The sequence below is a fragment of the Haemaphysalis longicornis genome, unplaced genomic scaffold (genome assembly GCF_048455015.1).
Source record: "Haemaphysalis longicornis isolate Haplotype H1 unplaced genomic scaffold, Haemaphysalis longicornis Haplotype H1 scaffold_5, whole genome shotgun sequence".
NCBI classification, from domain to species: Eukaryota; Metazoa; Arthropoda; class Arachnida; order Ixodida; family Ixodidae; genus Haemaphysalis; species Haemaphysalis longicornis.
The window spans coordinates 107002512-107026693 of NW_027526385.1; the positions used below are offsets into that span (position 1 = coordinate 107002512).

At 46.9% G+C, this 24182-nt stretch overlaps 1 protein-coding gene across 2 annotated transcripts in view; it reads right to left on the reverse strand.

Moving 5' to 3' along the window:
• Positions 1-730: 730 nt before the first annotated feature.
• The window catches only part of LOC144139360 (uncharacterized), a 57033-nt gene continuing 33581 nt past the window's right edge, over positions 731-24182 (reverse strand). For both annotated transcript variants that reach the window (XM_077671728.1, XM_077671729.1), the window contains exons 2-6: positions 23096-23383; positions 17691-17864; positions 16847-17089; positions 1464-1637; positions 731-920 (exon numbers count right to left, since the gene is read on the reverse strand). In XM_077671728.1, the coding sequence (XP_077527854.1) occupies positions 825-920; positions 1464-1637; positions 16847-17089; positions 17691-17864; positions 23096-23344 (936 nt within the window). In that variant the 5' untranslated portion in view covers positions 23345-23383 and the 3' untranslated portion in view covers positions 731-824. The remainder of the gene's footprint in view (positions 921-1463; positions 1638-16846; positions 17090-17690; positions 17865-23095; positions 23384-24182) is intronic.

The following is a 24182-nucleotide window of genomic DNA, read 5'->3' on the forward strand; positions in this document are numbered from 1 at the left end:
ACAGCGAATTGAAGTGGTAGCCGAGCAAAGATTACTTCAGTAAACCGGTAGTCACACCTTTTATTACTTTGTTTTTTTTTTAAAGTTTACTTAACACTTTGTCATATGTATGTTAAAATATCAGCAGTCATTTTACAGAAGCCACAAATATTCACGACCGCTTCCAATCGAGTTCATAAAACACGAGAGCTTACAGAAAAAATACCCCATGAGAAACAGCCAGTAAAGTGTGAAGCAGCGGCGGCTGAAGGGCTGAGGCTTTTTCGCATGTATCAAAAAGGCATTTCGGCTGTGACTTAGCCGGCACGCTGTCAACAAAAAAGGGCGGCTTCTCTCCCGGTGCGGAGCTAAATTACATCAAATACCCAACAGTGTCTCCTTGCTTTTCATTCGGGCAGTTTTAAGTTAGTGTAAGCATAAACACTATCTTTGCCGTTTAGACCAAAACGTGGAAAGCATAGTGAAACGCTGCTGAGATGCCGATGTAGTGTAATTTAGTTCATACTGATACATATTCTCTAAAAAAACTAAGACGTTTTCTCATTCCCAAGTTACACATACAGGTGTTTTTTGTGGAATACTTCGGATTGCTCCCCTTTCGGTTCGCTATGTTCTGTTTCATATGCTCGTATGACTTTGCTCTATAATGGCTTGCAAACAATGAAGTGGGGGCAAATTCCGACACACCGACAGTTTCGCTGGAATCCAACCTTAATTGAAACAACAGGCCTCCAATTCTTTAATTTTTAGTACAATATATACAATAAACGCAAGAAACACATCGGCTGGACTTGTGGTGGCACCAGCACCTTCACTGAATGTCGCTAGGATAATTCCGAACTGCGGAAGCAACGTTTCACGCCTGAGACGACATCGTTGAATGCCTCATCGACTTTCCTGCGCTGAAACACACTTTCAATCTGAAAGGAAAAGTTTGATCACTTTTGCAAACACAGGTCCCACCGCGGACACTCAACTAGAGAGCATTGTTTTTACACTGTGATGAGTTACTAGCTGTGAAGTTGTGTCACCACTCGTGTAACTCACTTTTTCATTAGTAAGGAATATTTTGCTTTGCGTTTTTATGGCTTTGGATGTCGTAGATCTACCCAATAAAACCTGATAAGTGATGGAGCCCTGTATTCAAAAAAAGTTCTTTCAAAAATATCCCTGATAAAGAACAGGTGTATAAACAAAGTTGTCCACCTGCTGAAAACATGCGGTTTATTTAATAAGTACGGTAAGAAGTGTACACATCACTGGTAAAAGATTGTCCGAATTGTTTGTGGCGCTCTCGGGCTGCCTAGCGCATTATTTTTGCCTACATTTTATTAACCCTAACGCGTTTGCTCCGAAAACCAAAAACAAAAACTTTTATTCTCGCGTTATTTATTTTCCAGGACTTTTTTGAAGTTGTCTCGTTGTTTTAATTGTAAGTGCAAAAATTAGCATGTAAAACTTACCTTCTCTGCAATTGTGAGGACGCCAGTGGGAACAGGTATGCTGAGAGATTGAAGTAAAGCCACAACCCACGTTTGACAATTGTTTTTCACCACGTGGTACTGGCCAGATCCTTTCGTATCCTTCACAGCTCTCATTATTTCGTTGTACCCAAGTTTGAAACGCCCGAGAGACACCTGTAATGTAAAAAAGGTGACCTTTTCCGCCGGGTATACTTCACATGAATTCAAAACCCCACGGAAGAAGTAACACTAGTGTACTCTTACGTTTACCTATATATTTAAATAAATGGAACGAGAATACAGCTTCCCCATTGAATTATACGGCACAGGATTTGACAGGATAACCGGAAATTGTCGTTGTGAATCCCACTGGAAGCGTGTGGTCGTATTTTTTCTTTGCGTTCCATAATGATCATCAGCTTCTGTGCGTTAGCTTTAAGACGAAGGCCGCTCACAAGAACATAAGTGTGTTTTGAACTCCGACGGACCAGTCCATTCATTATCCACTTTTTCTTCTTCCATCCATTCAGCAAAGGAATTGTCCTCCAAACTTCTAGACCCGCCTTCTCGTGTTGGCTCCGTTAATTTGTATGCCCGCCTGCAGTGAGGTCTTCGCACTACAAGTCAAAGTCCGGTTCGCTTGTTTCTCTTTAAAGGAGCCATGAAGAGAAAACAAAAGTTTGTTTTATTCGAAAGATTAGGTGTTTCATAGTACCCCAAGCGCTTTCCCGGAAGCAAATGATGCTTTATTCACTGAGAAATAGGGCAATTTAAGCCAAAATTTTAAATCTCCCGCTAAAATTGAACATTCCCTGACGTGTACAATGGCGTCATAGAGCCGGTCCATGAAAGAGATACTTAGTATCGTTAGTATGTCGACTCCATATAGCACCTCATGGAGGAAAGAAAAGCTTAGGAGAGGCCCCCAGCTATCCCCGCGCATTGGCAAAAGTGTGGAGGAAGTCACGTGTTTTTGGCGGCCATTCGAAGTCGCGTTAGCAACGGCGTCCTAGCAACAGCCCGCCCGCCGTTCGCCAGTCATGGAGGAAAGGCAGCGCCTGCCTTGTCGTCCGATTGCGAAGATTGCTGCTTCGCTTTGCTGCGCTGTGGTCTTGCGGAACTCGAAAAGGATGCTGCGAGTTGCGACAGCTACGCCGATGTGAATATGTCATTTAATTTCTACTTGCAAGTGCACCTTGTACCGCGTCAAGCTATTGCTTCGGTCGCGATCACGACGCGCCTATTGAAGTGCAGATATCGTGAACGCGCCGTCCCGTCGTACGCGCGGACACCCGTCAGGTAGATTTTCGGGAAGTGATACACGGTGTGCAGTACGTAGGCGACTTGCAACCGAACGATTCGCAACTCAATTTTTTGGTTATCGCCGCTGCAATATATAGTTTGCTAGGCCGGCAATGCGCGGCAGTGCTTTTGCAACTGTTACAAGGTAGATTCCCAGTTGATATAATTCCATCGTCCTATTACCTTAGTAGGTGTCCGTCTGTTGACTGGAAGAGAGCTGGGTCTGGAAGCTGGATCTTTTTGTGGTCTCGCTCTGGATTTCGCTTTTCAACGCTTCATACTGCGAGGTTAGTGTATGAACGTTTTCAACTGATATCACCTTTAATTTATTGACACTGAGACAAGTTGAAACTTGGCGAAAAAAAGTTTATTGACGCCACCCACCCTCTCATTTTTTTTACTCAATAAAACGTTTTGCCTCCTCCTCCTACTCCTCCTCCTCCTCCTTCGCAAAAAATTCTATCGAAGGCACGCGAACAACGGTAAAAACATTCCACAATTTTTTAGCGTGAAATCTGCATGAAGTGCTGCTTATCTATATATATAGAACGGCCGTTTAATTGACTAGTCATCTGTGGGATTGCCAGTGAAAGTGCAACGCAAACTTGGGCACTTTCCTGTCCGGTAGCCGCACGGAGTTCGCCCACTGTTTGCGGCGTTCTCCATCGCTTGGGAACCTATAAACGGCGGCGATTGCAAACAAAGGATGAATGCACACCAATGTACAGCAATACTTGTCAGCGGAATGATGCACTATAACCGGTGGAAAGTGACGCCCAATTCCTTGGGTACCGATCGCGACTTGCAGCCTGGCACCGAGCATTGCGGCATTGCTAGAGCGAGCCGCTTCGCAAACCTGCTGCGGCCACACTGAAGACGTGTAACAGTGTAACCGCGCGTTTAGGTTCACGGTCACGCGCTGCAAAACGGCCTTCTACCTGCCTATCAGCTGATTTCCGCCGGCTCGGCGCTGGCAGATGCAGACGACAAGAGAGGCGATACAGGACGGAGGAGGCGGAGAAGGTGCACCGAGAGAGAGAGAGGCAAAAAGAGTCCGCCAATGGCATGGAGGGCCAATGGTCCGCCATTCGACTTACAGAAATGGCGTTTCCGGCTGCGCTGGGTGTGACGTCAGGGCCTCTCCTAAGCTTTTCTTTCCTCCATGTAGCACCCACACGCGGGAGTCAATCGAGACGGCGGCCATTTTAAAAATACTAGTAAAACCTAGTGCACCCGCAGCCCTAGTCATGGAATCGCCTGATCCGGAGAACAAAACTCTCGCCGAGGAGCTCGGGCTTGCATTTAACAACCTCACACCACTAAAACGCTCAATGCTTCTAAGTGCACGAGCGGCAAGAGTTGTGGGATACGCAGTGGACGGGAAAGCGACCATTCCGCGATAGCCACAACAGACGAACGCCCAGCCGTCGGCACCGCTGCCTCGTCAGCCCCGTCGCGACGGACGAATATAGACTGGTACGTATGTGCCGTATTGTGATTACGGTTAATAATAGTTCAATTTCAGTAGCAGTATCACTTATGCCAGTTGGCCGGTGTCGTGTATGGAAAGCCGTTCGCGCGAGCTCTCTGCTTCGACCAGAAAGATACGAGCGTCAATGCGCGGTGTTTACGGCATTGTTTTCCCCAAGGTCAGAGCGATTTGACGAAGTCGGCGACGAGCGCCAGGATGTTCCAGGAGTGAGCTAACGTAAGGGTCCCTGCCGTAACTGAACAAACTGAAGTTTTCAGTGGTTGTAAACTGGAAACGAGCTCGTAACGACAGCAGCAAGCCAACACCATTCGAAACTTACGCGGCGACTGGCACTATCTCGTCGCTTCTTGCTGTTCCTTACTCCCCTCGTTTCTATTTTTACCTTTGCTGGTTGGCGATATGACGGCCAACCTCCTGTGAAGGGATTACGATACGAAGCAAGGTCGCGGCTGTGCGTGCTTGAACGGTTCGTTGGCCCCGAAGAGCCTCGAACCCGAAAATTCGTCTGCGCGACGGCGAGATGTCGAGCTCGGCCGGCGCTAGTTTCGTCAGTTTCGTACGCATTGGCGCACACGCTTGCGAGTTCGTTCGGACCTTCAACCGTTTACTCCACCGTTCTTTGTCATAAAAAGAATGTGCAGTATGTTTCACGGGCATTTAGCTCGCTATGCAAGCTGTAAGCCCTGCCTAACATGCGTTTGCTTTTGCCGGCCTCCGCCAATCGCAGAGCATTCCCAAGTGACATCACAGGTTCTGTTGCGCAAAATGAGCTGGTGGGTCGCATGGTCATTTCCTTTTTTCCTAATTATGTAGCTTATTTGAGCGAAGTTTGCGTTATAAGTGGTGTCGTTATGGTTCTAACGAGGCAATCTTTCGAATGAACCAAACTTGTGTTTTCTCTTCATGGCTCCTTTAAGCTATCATAGCTTGCACCAGAGTTTGCCCTATGATCCAGCTTCTCACCAGATTACAAAAAGCCACCAGTAATATTTGTTCCGTCGTTTGTTGTGCTGCCATAATTGCTCTATGTACGTTTAGTAAGGCGTAAGCTATCTGCCTCATAAATCATTGCTGGGAGTGCGCACTTATTGCGTACCGATCCTTTCAGAGACAGAGGTTTTCTGCTTTCTATGATTTAGAGTGCTCGCGCAATGCACCAAAGACTTGTTCTGGGCCGGAGTACTCGGTCGTGGTGTGGATAAGGAATGGCACGTTGTCCTATGTATGTAATGTCGTAAAACTCTTAAAAAATGTTTTTTTAAGCAGAACAGAGTGCTCCCTGCATGCCCAGTTAATATTAGTTTTCCTTTATGCTTATGCACATTGGCCTTTAAACCCAGGCTAAAATTTGGGGAACACCTGCAAAAACAGCATGTAGAGTTTACTCAATTACTGAATAATGCAGGATTGTCAGAAAACCTCAAGTAGGTCAAGTATTCAACCCCTACCTCTTCCAGTCGAAGGCCAATGAAGCTATTCCAGATAAACTTCAACAAATTTGGAGAGATACCATGTTTTTTTGCTCGCCAGCTCAACCCGACCGGGAACTCTTCCCTTTCCTTGTGACCTTGTGAAAAATAGCCCTTATCGTGCATCTGATGCACGTGTCCCCGGAAATTTGGAATTTAAGCCGCCTTTATTACCAGGTATTGCAATGATTTAAGCACTGCGACGCCGTCTACTGAGTCGCATGGTTTCGGATGGCCATATGCACCAAGTAAAGGTGTAATATTTCCATTACCCTAACAATGGCAGGAATGTGGTTACGTGTACAGCAGCGTTCACAAAATTCACCTTGATTTCTCCGTAATGGGAAGTTTAGGCTGGGTACTCTGCCATTACCTGTGCCATTACCATTACCGTATACATGTATATGGGGATAGGTGCATTTTTTAACTTTATCACACCGTCCTTTATAAGCGAAGATGTCTATGGCTACGATCTAGCAGGTGATATCAAGCGATTGAGGGATATCAAGCGAATGAGGCGCACAATAAAGAAAAAATGTATGTATCTGTTTGTTTTATGGCGCAAGGGCAACGATGGCCAAAGAGCGCCAACGCAATGGTTGATCATTTTGAATGATGTTTTAATAAAATGGTGCTGTAAATGTGACGATTTTAAAAGAGGTTAGTGTGGGGCTGTATAGAGCCCCTCGTTTAAAACAACAATAAAATTGGGGGAATGGGAATGGCAGGGTAAGAATGTAAAAAAAATAAATAAATAGACACTCATAGCGTCCTCCCACTCTGAGGGGCCCCGAGGTTACACGTGGTATGATATGCGGTTTAAAAAGCCAATGTCTCCCAGCTAGGCAAAAAGGCGTTTACTTGGAATTAAGGGTTGATCAGCTAAAAACATCGAGGGATGGAGAGGAATCATGTGAGTGCAGAGTTCCCGGAAGTGCTTTTTCCTTGCCTTGTGGAAGTACCCACACTCAACTAAGACATGGCTGACAGATAGGCGATGTCCGCACCTGTCGCATTGTGGCGGTGGTTTGCCCTGCAGAAGGTGCGAGTGAGTAGCGTATGTATGGCCTATTCGTAATGTGCACATGTATACTTCCGTTGTTCTGTTGTGTTTTTCTGTGTAGTAGCTGCCTAATTGGGGTTTTATAGTGTGGAGTTTGTTATCTGTCTGAGTGTCCCAGTGTTGCTGCCAGCGTTGTCGGATTGCCTTTCGAATGAATGGTTTCCAGTCAAGATAGGGAAGCTGCTGAACGTCGACGCTGCAGCGAAGTGCTGCCGCAGCGGCGCTCTGGTCTGCGAGTTCATTACCAGGAATGTCACTGTGTCCAGGCACCCAACACACGACTATGACCTGTTTTAAAGCGTAAGCTGCCATTATCTCTTTAACTAACCTGTTCAGCACAATGTTCCTACTTGGTTTTCCATAATGCAGTGCTGTCACAACACTCAATGAGTCTGTGTATATAATGGATTGTTGTGTCTTTGTTTGTATTATGTGTTCTAGCGTAATTAATATAGCATGTGCCTCAGCCGTAAATATGCTTTTGTTTCTGTTTAGTGTCCTTGTGCTGGCAAAGTTGGGACCGTGTGCAGCACATGCCACAGCAGTGGCAGTTTTGGAGGCATCTGTGTAAAGGCAGTGTATGGGAATTTGTTTTGCAAGTGCAGGAAGTGTTGTCGGATGAGTTCTGCGGGTGAATGTTTTTTGTAAATTTCCTTGAACGACATGTCACAGGTGACAGGGCGCAGTTGCCAAGGCGGCATGAACTCAACGAAGTCAGCTTTGTAAGATTCTGATAAAATAACCCCAAGTTCCTCCGCATCCACCTTCACTCGGATAGAGAAAGGCAGAGGAAGCGACGGACGGCTCAAAAAGAGCCTTTCGGACGCTTTGTTTTCAAGAATAGCATTTAGCGGATGACTATTTAAGGATGTTGCCCTTACGCAGTACAAAAGTGCCATGTATGTACGCTGGTGCTCTAAGCACCACTGATCCGTTTCTGAATAGAGGCTTTCAATAGGACTCGTCCGGAAAGCCCCGGACGCCAGGCGGAGCCCCAAGTGCAGCACTGCGTCCAGCATTTTTAGAGCTGTTTTTGAGGCAGACCCATACACTACACTTCCGTAGTCTATACGGGACCTGACAAGAATGTTAAAAACACGTAAAAGGCATGTTGTATCTGCACCGTATGACTGGCGGGAAAGGACTTTTAAGATGTTCATAGTCTTCATGCATTGCATTTTAAGTTGTTTAATGTGTGGGATGAATGTAAGTTTATCATCTAAAGCTACTCCAAGAAACTTGTGTTCTCTTTTTACGGGTATGTCGACTCCATTAAGTTGTATGGTTGGTTGCAGATGAATCCCACGCTTCCTGGAAAAGACAACCCAAGTGCTTTTGTGAGGATTTAGGATAAAACCACTTTTGTCTGCCCACTTGGCTAGTCTGTTCACAGCAACTTGGATCTGCCGTTCACAGATAGAGGAGTTGCATGACCTGAAGCTAATGTGAACGTCGTCTACATAGATTGAATAAAAAATGGTGGGTGGCAGTGCTCTCCCTAACGTATTCATTTTTACAATGAAAAGTGTGCAGCTAAGCACTCCACCCTGGGGAACGCCATTTTCTTGTGTATACGTCCTGGATAACGCTGCACCAACTCGTATCCAGAATTTTCTATCTGATAAGTAGCTTTCCAGTGTGTTTAACATGTTTCCACAAATGCCGAAACATTTAAGGTCATGCAGGATGCCATACCGCCAAGTGGTGTCATAGGCCTTTTCGATGTCAAAAAATACAGATATACAGTGTTGTTTATGGGCAAAAGCTTCTTTAACATAAGATTCAACAGCTATAAGATTGTCAGTTGTTGACCTGCCCAAGCGAAAGCCTGCCTGGCAGCTATCAAGGACACCATGATATTCCAAGAAATAGATAAGCCGTCAATTGATCATCTTTTCAAAGAGGTTGCTCAAGCAGCTTGTCAAAGCAATAGGGCGATAGCTTGTCACAGAAGAGGCATCTTTCCTCTCTTTCAATATAGCCAACACAATTGCCTCTTTCCAAGCATGAGGGAAGTACCCAGCACACCATATCTTGTTGTACAAGAAGAGTAGAGTATTGAGGGTATCTATGTGCAGGTGCTGAATCATTGTGTATGTTATTTTATCAGCTCCTGGCGCCGAAGCACGGCATGTTTTGAGGGCTACCATAAGTTCCTGCAGCGAAAAAGAATAGTTATACCCATCATTAGATTTCTTGTGGTCACGAATAGGCTTTCTTTCAATAGATTCTTTGTATCGCAGGAATGTCTCAGTGTAGTGGGAAGAGCTGGAAATATGTTCAAAGTGCTGCCCCAGGGTGTTTGCTTGGTCTTCAAGTGTATCGCCACTGGAGCTGACAAGAGGTGTGACATATGTTTTCTGCCCCTGCAGTTTCTGTATCCTGTTCCAAACTTTGCGCGCATCTGTGTAGGAATTTATTGATGATAGAAAAGACCTCCAACTATATGTTTTTGCCTGACGTCGGATTCGCCGTTCCATGGCTTTTGCGCGCTTGAAGGAAATTAGGTTTTCTGTAGTAGGATACCTGCGGAGGACCCCCCAGGCCTTATTCTGAGCATTTCTTGCCTTCTTGCAATCGTCATTCCACCAGGGCCTCTGAAGATTACGTGTGGTACCGGAGGTCTGGGGAATAGAAACGCTAGCAGCATCAAGTATATGTGCTGTGATGAAGGAGCACGCTTCATCAATACGTAAGTGTGTTATTGATGTGTAAGTAAGTTTCGACATCTCTTTACACGTTGCCCAGTCGGCACCAGCTTTTTTAAACTTTTCATGTGAAGTGTAACTGTAGGGGCATTTTTCTAAAGGGTGACTGGGAAGTGGTCGCTCCCGTAGGGATTCGTACTCACTTCCCATTTGATGGACGGAAAAAGAACGGGGGAGCCTATAGCAAGATCAATGTGTGAATATGTGTGGTGTGCTATATTGTAGTATGTCGGCTGCTTTTTGTTAAAGAGACAAGCTCCGGATGGCAAGAGAAAGTTTTCTATCAACCGGCCCCGGGAATCTGTGCGTTCCGATCCCCATAGTGGGCTGTGCGCATTAAGGTCACCAACTAGTGAAAACGGTTCGGGCAGTTGGTCTATAAGGGACTCAAATTCGTAACTGGACAGACGATATTCAGGGGGAATGTACAGTGAGCAAATTGTTGTTAACTTGTTGAAGATAATTGCCCGAACAGCAACCGCTTCTAGGCTGGTGCGCAAATGAATAGACTGACAAGGGACAGCTTTTTGTATAACTATTGCCACACCACCAGAGCAGTGCGAGCAGCTGTCTCTGTCTTTTCTAAATACTGAGTATTGGTTTAGGAAGTTGGTATGCTTAGAGTTCAAGTAAGTCTCTTCTAAACACAGGACAGTTGTTTGAGTTTTGTGTAGTATTTCATATATATCATCTAGGTTATTAATTAATCCTCTACAGTTCCACTGCGTAACTATTTGTGCTACCATAAATGTTTAAAAACGATTTTGGCTGGTGAAGACTAGGGATGGATGTATTACCTACCACACTCAGGTATGATGTGGGAAGTGACACGGGGGGCTGCTGCTGGCTTTTTTCCCCGCCCCGCCATGGAGCGCTGTTCTTTCACCGCCTTAGGTGCTGGCCGAGACGGTGTCATGTCTATGTCCTCGTCTGAGTGCTGGGACAGCGACGAGATGGAGTCCTTGCGGCCTCCGACACGGAATATGTTCGAAGTGGAGGAAGGATTCCCTCCCACCATCGTTTGTTGCGTGTTGGACGCAGAGGCGGTCGAAGGACCCGCCACATCTACATCCATGGCCACCTGAGGTCCGGTAGCCGGAAGAGGGGGACCAACGGCAGAGCCGTCACTCCTGGCGTTCGTGGCCGACGCAACACTTGCGGGTGCCACAGCTGTTGTGTCAGCTGGTTGGGCTGCCTTAGGCAGCACCTTGGGGGGCTGGGGCGGCACCAAGTCTGCTTCGCAGTACTGGGTGGCCGCAGTGACAAGACGCCGCTCCGCCCCCCGGCGAGCTGCGTCGGCATACTTCGCAGAAGCAAAGGCGCTGAGCCTTTTACGCGCTTCTAGGTAAGAGATGTTCTCGCTGACTTTAAGATTGAGTATTTTCTTCTCAAGTTTGAATGTTTCACACGTCCTTGAGTACGCTGTGTGCGGGCCACTGCAGTTCGGACACTTAATCAAAGCGCTGTTGCAATTCTCTTTGGGGTGGTCGTGCTCGGAGCACTTTGCAAACGTTAAACGCCCACGGCAGTTGTTAGTACTGTGCCCATAACGTTGGCACTTAAAGCACCGACGCGGGTTGGGGATATATGGTCGGACGGTACATCGAAGAAAGCCTGCATTCACAAATTCGGGTAAGGTACTGCGGTCAAAGGTGAGGACAACATGTTTGGTTTTGATTTCCTGATTTTCTCGATGCATAGTGATCCTCCTTACTGCAATGACGCCCTGGTCACGCAGGCCCTCGAGGATGTCAGAGTCAGTTTCATTGCAGAGATCAGATTCAAATATCACACCTTGGGATGTATTTAGCGTTCGGTGGGGAGTGACTGACTTTCAGGTCACCAATGAGGGTTTGTTCAAGAAGCTTTTTTGATTGTGCCGGGTTGTTTACTTCTACAAGGATCTCTCCAGAGGTCAGTTTATTGGCTTTGTAGTGTTTTCCCACAACACGTTCAATGCACTTAGCTATTAAGAAAACGGACGTAGATGTCACTGGCTTTGTATTGTCTTCGGATGCAATGGTCAAGAACCGGGGAAAGTTGTCAGGTATTTGGAACGATAGGGCAGGCAATGAGGGCAAGTTCGCTTCGGTGCGGCCCCTTTTGGGGGGCCCATCAGTGGGTTTAGAAAATTTTGAAAGAACCATGCAGCATGGGAAAAAAAGCAGGGAACGGGGGTACTTCCTTCGCTCGGTTTACCCTGATGCCGAGAGAGGTCCCGGAGCTCCCTGCCTGGTAAACAGACAGGGAGCCCATCCGCCGGAGCTTGACCACGGCTTCGACAGCCACCGTTTGTGGTTTCTACCCTTCACCTTAAAACTCCTAGCCACGGTAGGATACAGCGTGAGTATGGGGGCTCGGGGTCCGCGGTATCGCCAGTACCGTCACCAAGATTGCTCAAGGTGCCCCGTGCGGGGAATAAAGAAAAAAAGAACTGGTGAGGAAGGTGCCTTGCAGTTCCATGGAAGACGCTCTTTGAACCTTTAGTGTTAGGCAGTCAAGATTCAAACAAATTTTCTCGGGTGCTAGGAAATTGTTTGTTCGAGAAAATTCATTGTATGTAAAAATGTCACTTTATAGCAGTAGCTTCACTTTGTGATAGCCTAGGCTAAGTGTGATACCGACCTCATTTAACTACTATTAGCATAAACAGCCATTTAAAGACTTGTCGATGTGCTTGTTAAACTGAAAGAATGAATAAGAAATATATTGCGTGGTATTTTAGCACACTGTGTTCCCATAGTTTTATTCACGTGAAGGACCCTGCTGAAGAGGAATATGCCTGGTGCCAATGGCCGAGAGAGAGCTGGCACATCCTCGCTGCCCATTTAAATCCACACTGAAGCCAAGTTTGATTGTGAACCTTTAACAAACAGTTTTTGCGACACCGTTTCCTTCTCAACAACACGCATGAAGGGGGGACGGAGGTAATCGGCTTTCACCACGTGAATGTCACTTAAAAAGACACTATGTGTTGTGGCTGCAGTGTTTTTTTTTTATTCACCGGCGATATCTGTGCAAATACTGAATTGAAAAATGTTAACCCACCTTCTCCCGGCTCAACAGATTCTGATCAATGGAGTAGAAGTATTCCTCACCTACTTCTGGGTGTTATTAAGTTGCAGATTGGTTCCACCCCACGGCTGTTCACTGCGGCTGTATATTATCATTCCTAGTGTACGCAGTTTCGAGAACCTTATAATTTTCATTGATTAGATCAGCTTTTCCAGGGTTCCTTTCATGTAATATTTTTTGCTGCAGCCTAGCATGCGCATGTGTTCCCTACTTACAGTAATCATTTTGTCGGCTCTGGCATAAAGCACCCTGCGCCCATTGGTATGCAGGTTGTGAAAATAGCTAGACAGGTTGGTACCTTCAAACACAATCCTGGTACCAATATATCGGAAGTCGCCCTTTCATGGAACGATAAATACATTCATGCGACTGCTGGTGCCTGCCGTCATTAAAATTGCATAGTGTGCATATTTCCTGCTCACAAGCATTAGAACTTTCTGAACAACTTCCTCAGAGTAATTTGGCAGCATTGCTTTTGGCAGTATTGCAAAGCAATGCTGGCCTTATATTACTAGTGGTGTAGTGTATGACTGTGGCGAGTGCTTTTTGACAATTGAGTGAAACTGAATTCCGCACTTTCCTGTAGGCGCAATAAATTCACACTTTACACTCGCCAACTTTTTCGGTTTGCGCAATGTGCCTGTCTCCAGACGCTGAGCCTTAGTTCTATAATGCAAGCAGTTGCTAAAGCACCATCTGACACTGGACAGGACAACACTGTGACGAATGTACACTGACAGCGACTTCACTGAATACAGTGTTGTACACGGTCCTATAAAATAGTAACGAAAGCTCGCTCCTCGTTCCTTTAAAATTTTGAAACGAGTTCCCTTTAATAGTTCCTATGTTGATAAGGGAAAGCGTTCCATTTGCACTTCAAACGTTGTAACGGCTCGTTACATTAACGTCCCATTTGCTTTTTAAAATTAAAATCTGGTGCCGGATATTCCTGAGGCTAAATGAAGTGCGCAATGTAACACTCACATCGAACTACGTATATCATACAAATATGAACACCCCGGCAGCAGAATGTGAAAAAACGCTCCTAGACAATTTTTTAGGGAGCACCGGACACAACCCAGACATACTTAACTGCACTTGTAGTGCTCCTATATTACAAGTGCAACACATATGGTGCTTTCCACTTGGGTCTCCAACAGCCAATAATCGAAAAGAAACGCAAAATAGAGAACCAAGAAGAAGACACCACGGAGACAAACCCCCAGTATGTCACCAGAGAAACATTAAATGCCAGCCTTGGTGATGTTACAGCCACGATACTAAACCAACTCCAAGCCATCGCCTCCCAACGTAATCAGCTTTCGGCGCAGGTACACAATACTCAACATAGAGTGGAGAGTCTTGAAACCCAGACAACACCCCTCCCTGGCCGTCTTGCGCTCAGAGAGAAGCTATATCATCGCCCGGTATTAAATGACGCGACTACTGAGCTCCCCATCAACCATAATGACCACTAGTGCAAAATATAATGCGTGCTGTCCCACTGTCGTTTGGCAGTGGAATTGCAGGGGATTCAAAAATAAGAAAGGTGACCTTCAACAGCACATTGCTCATCAACAAGAACCCCCCCCCCCCAGACGTAATAGCGATTCAAGAATTAATGGCGGTTGCCAAGCTCCCGGGCTATATTACACATATAACGCAAGAAGGCAGAGACGTGTGCAATTTAATTAATACAAACATTACTGCCATCCACCACCAGTTGTCTAGTAACCCCCATGATTGCGTCCTTACTGAGCTGGTTTCGCAGAAACTCAACTGTGCGAGCACTCTCTTCATTCTTAACATTTATTGTCGCCCCAAAAACAAAGCGCCGGGATTGGCAGACATGACTCGACAAGCAAAATGCCTGGCGGGTTCCAACCCAATAATCGTTGTGGGTTACTTTAACGCTGCTCGCTCTGAATGGGGATACACGTACGTCACCAAACGGGGCAAAAAACTGCCGAAAATATTAGATGAGGAAAACCTCACTCTCCTCACGGAGCCAAGTGCCCCAACTCGTATAGGCACGAGCACAGCCCAGGATACTAGCCCTGACCTTACGCTCGTTGCACACGCCCCAAATTCCACCTGGAGCATTACGGAGGACAACCTCTGGAGTGGTAATATGATACTACAGACGAAAACCCCAGGGCCTCAGTTCCGTAGGGTCATCGGGGTAGCAAAGCGTACTGATTGGCAAGCACTACGCTCCCATAGAAGAGGTAAAACTGAAGAAAAGATAGAAGACACCAGTCACTGGGCGAAGACACTCGTGGAAGAAATCACGCACTACACGAAGAAACAGCCTCTCCGATGACATTCCAACGGTCGACCCACACCTGCTTCATTTATGGAAGGCAAGGCGCAGCCTTCTTCACAGATGGAAAATGCAAAGGCACAACAAGAGACTCCGAAAACGAATAGCTTTGCTCAACAAAGAGGCGTCAGCGTACGCGGCCGAGCTCTGTGGGCAGAACTGGCTTCAGATGTGCGATGCTCTTCAAGGAAGACTAAGTACATCCAAGACGTGGGACATCCTCCGCTACCTAATCGACCGTACTAAACGTCGGAGTGAAACAAGTAAGACGATGCAAGCGATCATTCACCAATTTCCTGGCACGCAAGAAGACCTCTTACGGGAGCTACAGGCAAGATATTTTCCGCCTACACCCAGGGTGCGGTTGCCAGAGTACGGGGGATGCCCCAATGCAGATCTCGATAGCCCAATAACATCAGCTGAAGTGAGGGCGGCTTTGCTTAAGATCCACCGGAACACGTCCCCTGGCATGGACCGCGTGCCGAACAAGGTCCTAACAAACCTGGATGACGGCTCCGTGGAGGCTTTCTTCCCCTTCTCCCAACGAGTGTTGGGAGAAGGGGGTGATGCCACCGGCCTGGAAAGAAGCAGAGATTCGTCTCCTTCCAAAACCAGGCAAAACACCTTGCACGGATAATGTTCGCCCCATCTCCTTCGCTACGTGCATCGGAAAGCTTATGGAACATGTCGTTCTTAACCTTGTACAAAGGTTTCTTGAAACGACGGACAAAATGCCTCACTCGATGTTCGGGTTCCGCCCGCACCTCTCAGCTCAGGACGTACTACTGCATCTGAAGAAGGACATATTTGAGGCAGCCAGTCGCACCAAACCCAAAGCGATTCTGGCTTTAGACTTGAAGGATGCGTTCGACAATGTAACGCACGAAGCAATCCTCACAAATCTTGGCAACCTGGGTTGCGGGGCAAAGATGTACTCCTTCATCAAGAATTTTCTGTCTGATAGGACTGAGATCATTAAGATTGGCTACATCCAGGCGTCCCCCATAAAGTGTGGCAGTCGTGGTACACCACAAGGGGCAGTGCTATCGCCTCTACTTTTCAACATAGCCATGATAGGCCTTCCCCGACAATTACAAAAAATCCCCCAAATTAAGCATGCCCTGTATGCGGACGATATAACGATCTGGATTGCCAAAGGCTCTCCCGGCGTTATGCAAGAGAGCCTACAAACGGCAGCGGACGTCGTCCGCACCTACGCGAGCCGATGTGGTTTAACTTGTGCCCCGCAGAAGTCGGAACTTATAATAGTACAAAAATGCCGCCGGGACATTTCAGACAACATCAAAATTTGGCTGGACGGCGTACTCATCAAACTGAAACCCTCAATCAAGATATTTAGGATGACGTACCAGAAAAACTGCAAAAACACCCTGCTTCTCAACAGGCTCCAAGAAACCACGGCTCAAATTGTTCGGATGCTGCGTAGGGTAGCGAACAGGAACCGTGGACTAAAAGAAAACGACATGGTTCGTCTTGTGCAGGCCTTCGTCGTCTCTAGAATCGTTTAAGTGGCTCCTTATGTGGTTTTGGGGACATCGGAGCGCGAAAAGCTAGACGTCCTTCTTAGAAAGGCATATAAACAATCCCTGGCACTTCCTGCAAGCACCTCTACCGTACGACTCATGGCTTTGGGACTGCACAACACCATCGAGGAGCTCATAGAGGCCTGCCTAACGGCGCAGAAAGTAAGACTCGGAACAAGTCCAACGGGTAGGGAAACGGCAGCTACGCTTGGTTACACGGCGTCGCACATCGGCAGTTCCCGCATGTGCGTGGGAATTCCACAAATGCTCTGCAAAAAATTTTTACGGCGTATAGTCCCTGAATATTTTGCCCATACCCATGTGCAAAGCTTAAGTAATTTACTCGGACCTTACTGTGACAACTTTCGTACAATTCCCCAAAAGCTGCTCCGTCCAGCGTCACTCACCGTATGCTCTGGGGGACTCAAACCTTCGCCCATCTTAAGACTGGTCGTCAGCAGGCCGTTTTCTTCACCAGCTTGGCACCTTATTGCATCGCTGCCGTCTATTATAAAGTCCACATGCCAGTGCATGAACACTCGTTTCGAGAGCAGCGAGCTATGGTTCTTGGAAAAAAATTTCCGTCGGCCAGGGCTGAGACGAGAGAACCCCAAGACCACTTCGCAATTTTCCGTGTTTGGTGAAAGTACCTGAAAAGACAACATTTCGTCTTTTTAATTCGTTCAAGCGAGGTGTCGGAGCTTGTATATATTGACATTGTTATTCAATATTTTTTAAAGTTATATTTACGCAGAAGGATGCCCTGGGCGATGTTAGATTCGGCCAAACGCACTAGCCATTTCCAGTGCTAATTAGGAGATGCCCTAGGCCTAGGTTTGAGCATTGCGAAGAACATAAAAGTATAATTAACCACGAACCTAATAAGGCAACGGTAAAGTCGGCCAAACGCACTACCCATTTCCAGTGCTAATTAGGAGATGCCCAGACATAACATTTCCTTAGGTAAGGCGTCAACGCAGTTGCGGTTACCTGACCATGTCATCTATGATACATGGTGGAATAACTCAACCAAAGGTTATAGGCCGCTCGACGTAAGTAGTATGTCGAGAGTGACAACTTCGTCCTGAATCATCAAACTCGACAATATATCTGTGACGCCACGTGAGAGTCACCTTGATGTCGTGTTCATAATCATGAAGACGCATTTCTGTTATACTTCTCAGTTCTGGGCTCAGTCTACAGATTCACACGAACACGAAACGTGAACTATACAAACGCTAGAGTACTCACTTTTATTTTGGGTTTGCGACGTATTTCGGGAATGGCGACACCAAGAGTTTCCAGTAGCTTCTCAGCCCAAGTACGGGAATTGTTAAAAACGAGATCGTAAGTAGAAGTCTTGTTCATAGTTTCAAACGCTTCTTTAATCCGATCAAAACTGAAGACGAAGTTCCCGAGCGGAATCTGAAACAGACCAGAATAAATTGCAGCGGGCTCACAGGACACCCAAATGTACTCTGCAGCCTGGCTCTCCCTTTTTAAAGCGAATTCAGGAATGTGAAGGAGACATTTGCTTTCGGAGGCAAATATAATCCATCTGAAAAGATCATAAAGAAAAGTAAATAGAAAAAATGTGTTATACGATAACCACATAATAATGATATACCTTCACAAGTTGACGTTCGTAAAAATATATTCCGCAACGAACTATAATGTGAAAATTTTCTGTGTGTTTTAAACTTTCTCTTCTGTTTCGACAGAGGAAATAAACATCCCTAATTACGAGCTCATCGGTGCGCGTTGGCGGTGTCACCGGCACTGTCGAGGAAGCCCTCTCATCCTGGATGCTCTAATCCTAGCTGGATGCTCATTCCCTCATTAGCCTGAACTTCTCACGCTAATAGAGGGAGTCGAAATGTCCAACCTCCTGAGCTGGTCCACCCATTGCTCGTGCGTAGGTAGGGGACTTGGTGTTAGGGATGATGATGATAATTCGCAGTCCTATTGTAAAAGATGCCAGGCTGGGGACAGGAGTTGCAGGTGCTGTGGTAATATGTGGGCTAGATCTGGTAGTTTGAGTTACGGCGTGGATAGGATATGGTCACGATTAGGCGGAGTTTTTACCAGGCGAGCACTGAGAGGATTCACCGCTAGAATTACGTGTGCATTTGCTGAAGCCCCCGCGAGAGTGCTAAATGTAGTGCAGCGCGACCGGGATATTAAAAATGGCCGCGTGTCAGCTCACTTCGCTGAAATTGTCGTAGAGGGACAATAGTCAACCGCTGCCTCTACGAGGTATATGTCTCCCTTGCGTGTGCCACGCGCTCTCACGCCCGCCACCACCCACATCAATTCTTACACAATAAAAACGGTTGAGGTCTGGTCAAGTAAATTCAAAATTCTCACATTCGCGCTGCTTGCTCGCCGTCTACTAGAGCCTTTTGTTGCTGGTCGACTTGGAATGCCACCTCAAGGTCTACAGGGGAGCGCGGCCGAGTTTTGTGTTTTAGGTGAAAACATTGTTTTAAACGCGTTTATTTTGAATATTTGCTTTCGCAACTATGAAGCCCATATCTACCTTAACATTTATTAAGGCATAGAGGCACTCATGTATTTGTGTTTAAACTGAAATATGGGCTATGGTTTTTTTTTCTCTCAGCAATGCTGGCAGCGGGTTTCAAGGTTTATTGGCTTGGGGAAATGTTATGCCTATATATGACCCAAATTTGGAAATGTTTTGACCCAGGTGTATCGCGTGCCAGACGAGCCGGTAAAACGTCAGTTAGGTGAAAGATTTACGCGCACCGCAACCAAAAGGACCAGGTATGTCAAATAACATCCACCCACGACGGTTAGAGAGCCCCTTTTGTCATTGAGACGTACCCTATACCAACACAGCGACTTTATCCGTAACCACAGGAGCGCATCCCTGAAGGAGGAGCTGCAGGTAAAGCAATGTAATTCGCACCTGCGAGTCCATACGCATCAGATCCACGAGGGGTGAGCGACGGGTAATATGTACCAAGACAACGTGTCTGGTCACTGCCACCCGCCAGAACTCGATCTAGGCTCATAAGTTCCAGGAGGTTCCGCACGTGTAGCAACGCGAATTAGGGCGACCTGCGCAGCTGCCCCAAAACAAGCGTGCCTAAGGCGGATTTGCCTTCCTACCCTCACAGAAGCAGACCTTACTCCTGCTGTGGCCATTCTTCGCTAGTCCAATCGTCTCTAACGTCTCCCTCGGCAAGGGGATGGCACACCCGCACTAGTTAGCCGGGTCTTTTAAAGATAAATTTCTCGTCCCAACATTTTGTTATGTTTTGTGCTAGGTAGGGGAACCGAAGGATGGACAGACCGACAAGCAGACGCAGAGAGGCCAAAGTTTTCAGGTTTGAGTAGCTAAAGACCGACAATCATCTTTAAAACTATACCACAGCGGAGATGACGTTTACGTAGTGGGACAGCGCAGCGGAGGTCTAGTACGTGGCTAGGTGCATGGGCATTTGTGTGTACACCAGAACCAACTATAATTCCAACCAGAAAGCCAAGATCGGCACCAGCCCAAAACGCGATGTGGCTAGTGTTACACTAGCGAGATTTAGAAAAGAGGCCCCAACACTCTGCATTCTCTACGCGGCTAGTAGCGCCGTACCGCGCAAGCGTGGAACCTGAACCGTCCTTGGTGGTTCGGGTATGGGTTACGCGGGCAGGCTATTTTGCCGAAATAGCGGACACCCGAAAGCTCGCCCCAACAGGAGCTTCCGTTCTTTGCGTCACTGTCGCAGTCAGCAAGACAACACGTGACGATGACTGAAGCGAAAGCTTCGGGTCGTTTGCAATCTTTTCAGCCTACTTGGCTCTGCGTTCCCGCATAGCCCACGAAGCGGCTCCAACCGCCGCGACTACGGCAGCAACTACTTGTCGCCGCTGTTCGAAATCTACATAATAGCGAAAATGAAGTTGCACATGCAGGAAAGTGGACGTCAGTGTGGTGAAAAATTGTACTACGGATTGTGATGAGTGATGATTTTAATAGCGCCACTGAAATGCCTGCCGCAACGCTAAGCCTCCATTTCACTATGCTGACCCGCTTGGGAGGTGCGACCAGGCACCAGCAATGAACCTTTTTCTAGTAGCGCTCTACGCATGCGCTGCTCTCGCTTCCAGCAATCAATCCACCATTCTTGGGGGTAAACAATAAACAAAAGGACGCCATATTGGATTAGCCAGTTGCGAACGCCGAGGCGGCTAAGTGCTGGTCCGTCCTCTGAACCCTGAAAGCGGCAGGCAGATACGCGTTACGGCTGCCACCGAAAAATTTCTCTTCCACCAAAACCATGCGTGGCGCCTGTGACGGCTTCGTCAACAGCGCAGGGCACGCTGAAAAAAAGGGGGCGTGTTCTTCTAAAATACCTCAATTGTGGTTCTAGTGGCCGCCGCAAGAGGGCTACGCTACTGGGAAAATGTTTATTGCCAGCTCAGTAGCTTCGGTTGTCGGCTCAGTGGTGCACCGTTGCTCCAGCCGTCCCATTCCCACGGAGAGCGTGTATGCACAGGAAGCAGTCGAACTGCTTTTTTTCGCCGCATCCTCGAGCTTCTAGCCCTAAGTCGCTTTCCCAGTCGTGGACAGGCGTTGCACTGAGCAGTGTATTGTGCATTAAGCAGATATTTGCGGTGGCGTAGCCAGAAATGCGTTCTGGGGGGTTGTACGCCGCCAGTAAAAAAAAATGCAAAGGCAAGATCATGCTCAGCCGAAAATTTGGCATTTTTAGGCTTTAGTAAACGAACATCTTTTTTATTTTTATTCTATATACGACAGTAAAAACTCGTTAATTCGAACTCCGATGGGATGAAAAATCTGTTCGAATTAGCCGGAGTTCGAACTAGAGGTGGTCCTTTTGATTGGCGGTGCAGCGCACGCTAACAGTATCAATCTAGACTGTATTGCGCCTCCTGGTGCACTTTCAATAATTACGTGCTGCAAAAGTACAAAAAAGAAAAAAATTCCGCCATCTGAAAGAAGTGAATGATGATGAGAGGGGCGAAGCTAAAATGCTTATCGGTAAAACCGTGAAACATTCGCCCACACATCATATAAAGCCTCGAAACGTAAAGCTTTCCACCGCTCCGTTGACAAGTGATGCGGTGATTACGTAGGGCTTGTTTGGGACGATGAGAATCTCCATGGGTAAGTTGACGAATTCGGTGTGTGACATTTTAGCCACATTAGCCGTCGCCTTCTGCAGGGCTCCTTGTGTCGCGTACCCCCGGTACGTGTCTTAAGCTCGCAGGCGACAAACGACAACCTCTTCTTCTCCTTCTTGTTGGGTAGCAACGAACGCGTTGTACGTTTTGACCTCTTCGGCCAATCTTTGGTTGGCCAATCCCTAGGGGGATCCTGCCACAATCACCATCAATGTGCCGTGTACAATGCGTCATGTACGGCCGGGACAGGGCCCGAGCCAGAGGATCTTTGTCCCTAAAAGAAAACCAGCACCCGCGGGAGAAGGAAATGGAGCGCCCTCCGCAAGCGGGCGAAGCAGGACCGCGTGAAAGCAGGACCGCGTGCAGGACCGCAGCTGCTACAGTGCACGCTGAGCCAGCACGCGGCTACTTGTTTGGGGCGCTGCGGAGGCTAGTGACGCATTGAACGTTGGCCTTCCGCTTAGCATATTACGAAAAGTAGTCTTTGCGGAAGGGCAACATTGCTAGAATTAAGCGTGGCATATGTATTAGGTTCGAATTAGCATAGTTTCCCCCATTCAGATACACGTCATTTTGCGGGGCTAATGAATCAGTTCGAATTATCCCTTGGTTCGAATTATGCCGGGTTCGAGTGTATATATATTCCGTGTGGAAATAAATAATAAATATCATAATGAAAATAGGGCCGAAGGAAGGGGGAGGGAGGATGCTGCGCCGTGAGAGTTCCGTTGGAGTGTTCCGCTACTGAAACACCCTCCTCCCCTTGATACGTCTTTATTATGTGTACAAACTTTTGGAACAAACAATCATTGTCCAAGCATGTCTGACACATTTTCGGAGCGCATTCCACTTCTGCTGTAATAAAAACCTAAGTGTTGAATTAGCAGTAACTGTTCATTTGCTGTGCATGTTAGTCAAGAAACCCAGTTAAACTTGCGCTCCAAGAACGAAAAACCTACTACGTACAAAAGCGCAAATTATGGCCTTAAATACAAAAAAATGAACTATATACTACAGCCAAAGAGCGGCATTCATTGCAGATTCAATTCAAATATGTAATTTTATTCATGTATTTTAGTTTTTGGTGATTGAAATGAACTGCGTCATGGCAGAGGAAAATTAGTGGATCCCACGCATCCGTTCAAATAGGCTTAAAGCGACGCCGTATCATGGTATACCTCGGATGAAATGGACCTTTGCGCAGAATTTCTTGAGCGTGTCATTTTGCTTGGCGTAGTTGCCGATTTTTCGAAACGTTCACTAGATGTGAGTGCATGGAGAGATACGACTCCTAACAAAAAACTTTCCTCATCTCAATTTCAGTGGAAAAGATGCACCAGCTCTGAGCGCACAGAACATGAAAGGCACTTCAAGTGCGGCTCTCCCAACCGATTTCCAGCCGGCCCCATGGCAATGACACTTGGAGGCCAGCAATATCTCTTGAAACTTACATACACCTCGATACTTACCTATCTATCTACCCTACTCACCTGTAGGTCTCGGGAAGCCAGATTATTCCTCATCTTCGGAACAATTAGGCGCCCTTGAAGTTTGTCCTCATCAACAACAGCTTCGCATCGCACTGTCAAATCTCGCGCCATCTTGAAGTCGACGGACCAGACTTCAGAGTGTTGAGCGAGACAGCCGGAGGACACTGGCCTCCACAAATTGGAAACGTATTCAGGTTGCGATATCCGTAGGGTAACTTCACATTTCGATTTACATATATTTCCTGCCATAATTTGATGTACAGAATGGGCGGATGCCTCTTGGAGCCTCTGTAAACAAACCGGAATAATTCCTCTTACAAAGGAATTCATCTCATCATGGATAGCCATGACTAAGAGATCTTCATCAAGAAGCTTTACACTACCGGCAAGTAAAGGATACACAAACGAACCTAACAGGCACCATGACCCGTTATTACGAACACGTTGTTCTGTTCTTCGCTCCCCCATTTACGCGGACCCCCTTCTGAAGGTGTATTAACGGAGGAAGGTCAAAGGATCGGGGTTCTTTGTGAGGTACATGCGTACGTACACACGCAAAACGTACTTTTCAAAATGGGTGCAAGGGAAGAAAGAATACCGCTTGGGAAGAACGTATTTGGGTACATGCACGGAGTTTTGGGAGATTGCAAATCCGCGAAGCCTCGCGAAAGAAAAACTGCAAGAGCACTCAGCGGCATATTACCACCAAAGCAAGAGGTCTGGAGCTGACTGGAAGCGAAGGAAGAAGAATTGGGGGGCTTGGGGTGTCATGCGTGCTAACATGACATGGCGTCGTAATAATGCATCGCAGCTCAGTACAACTGCTGTTAAGTCAGTGGCTCGTGCTGGATTGATATGAAATTTGTACCGCAGCTTCAACTAATCCCATATTTCACTTTTTTTTTGCTTTAGCTACCACTCCACAATGGAAGGCGTAGCCAGTAGAGAGAGTTCAGGCAAAGATATATGAAATATGCATGTACGGACATGTTCATTGTGGAAGCCAAAAATGCATCTAATTCTTTAAGAACTACTGCACACTGTTGACGTATCCCTTATGTCAAATCAAGCGCGCAAAATAAGTCTT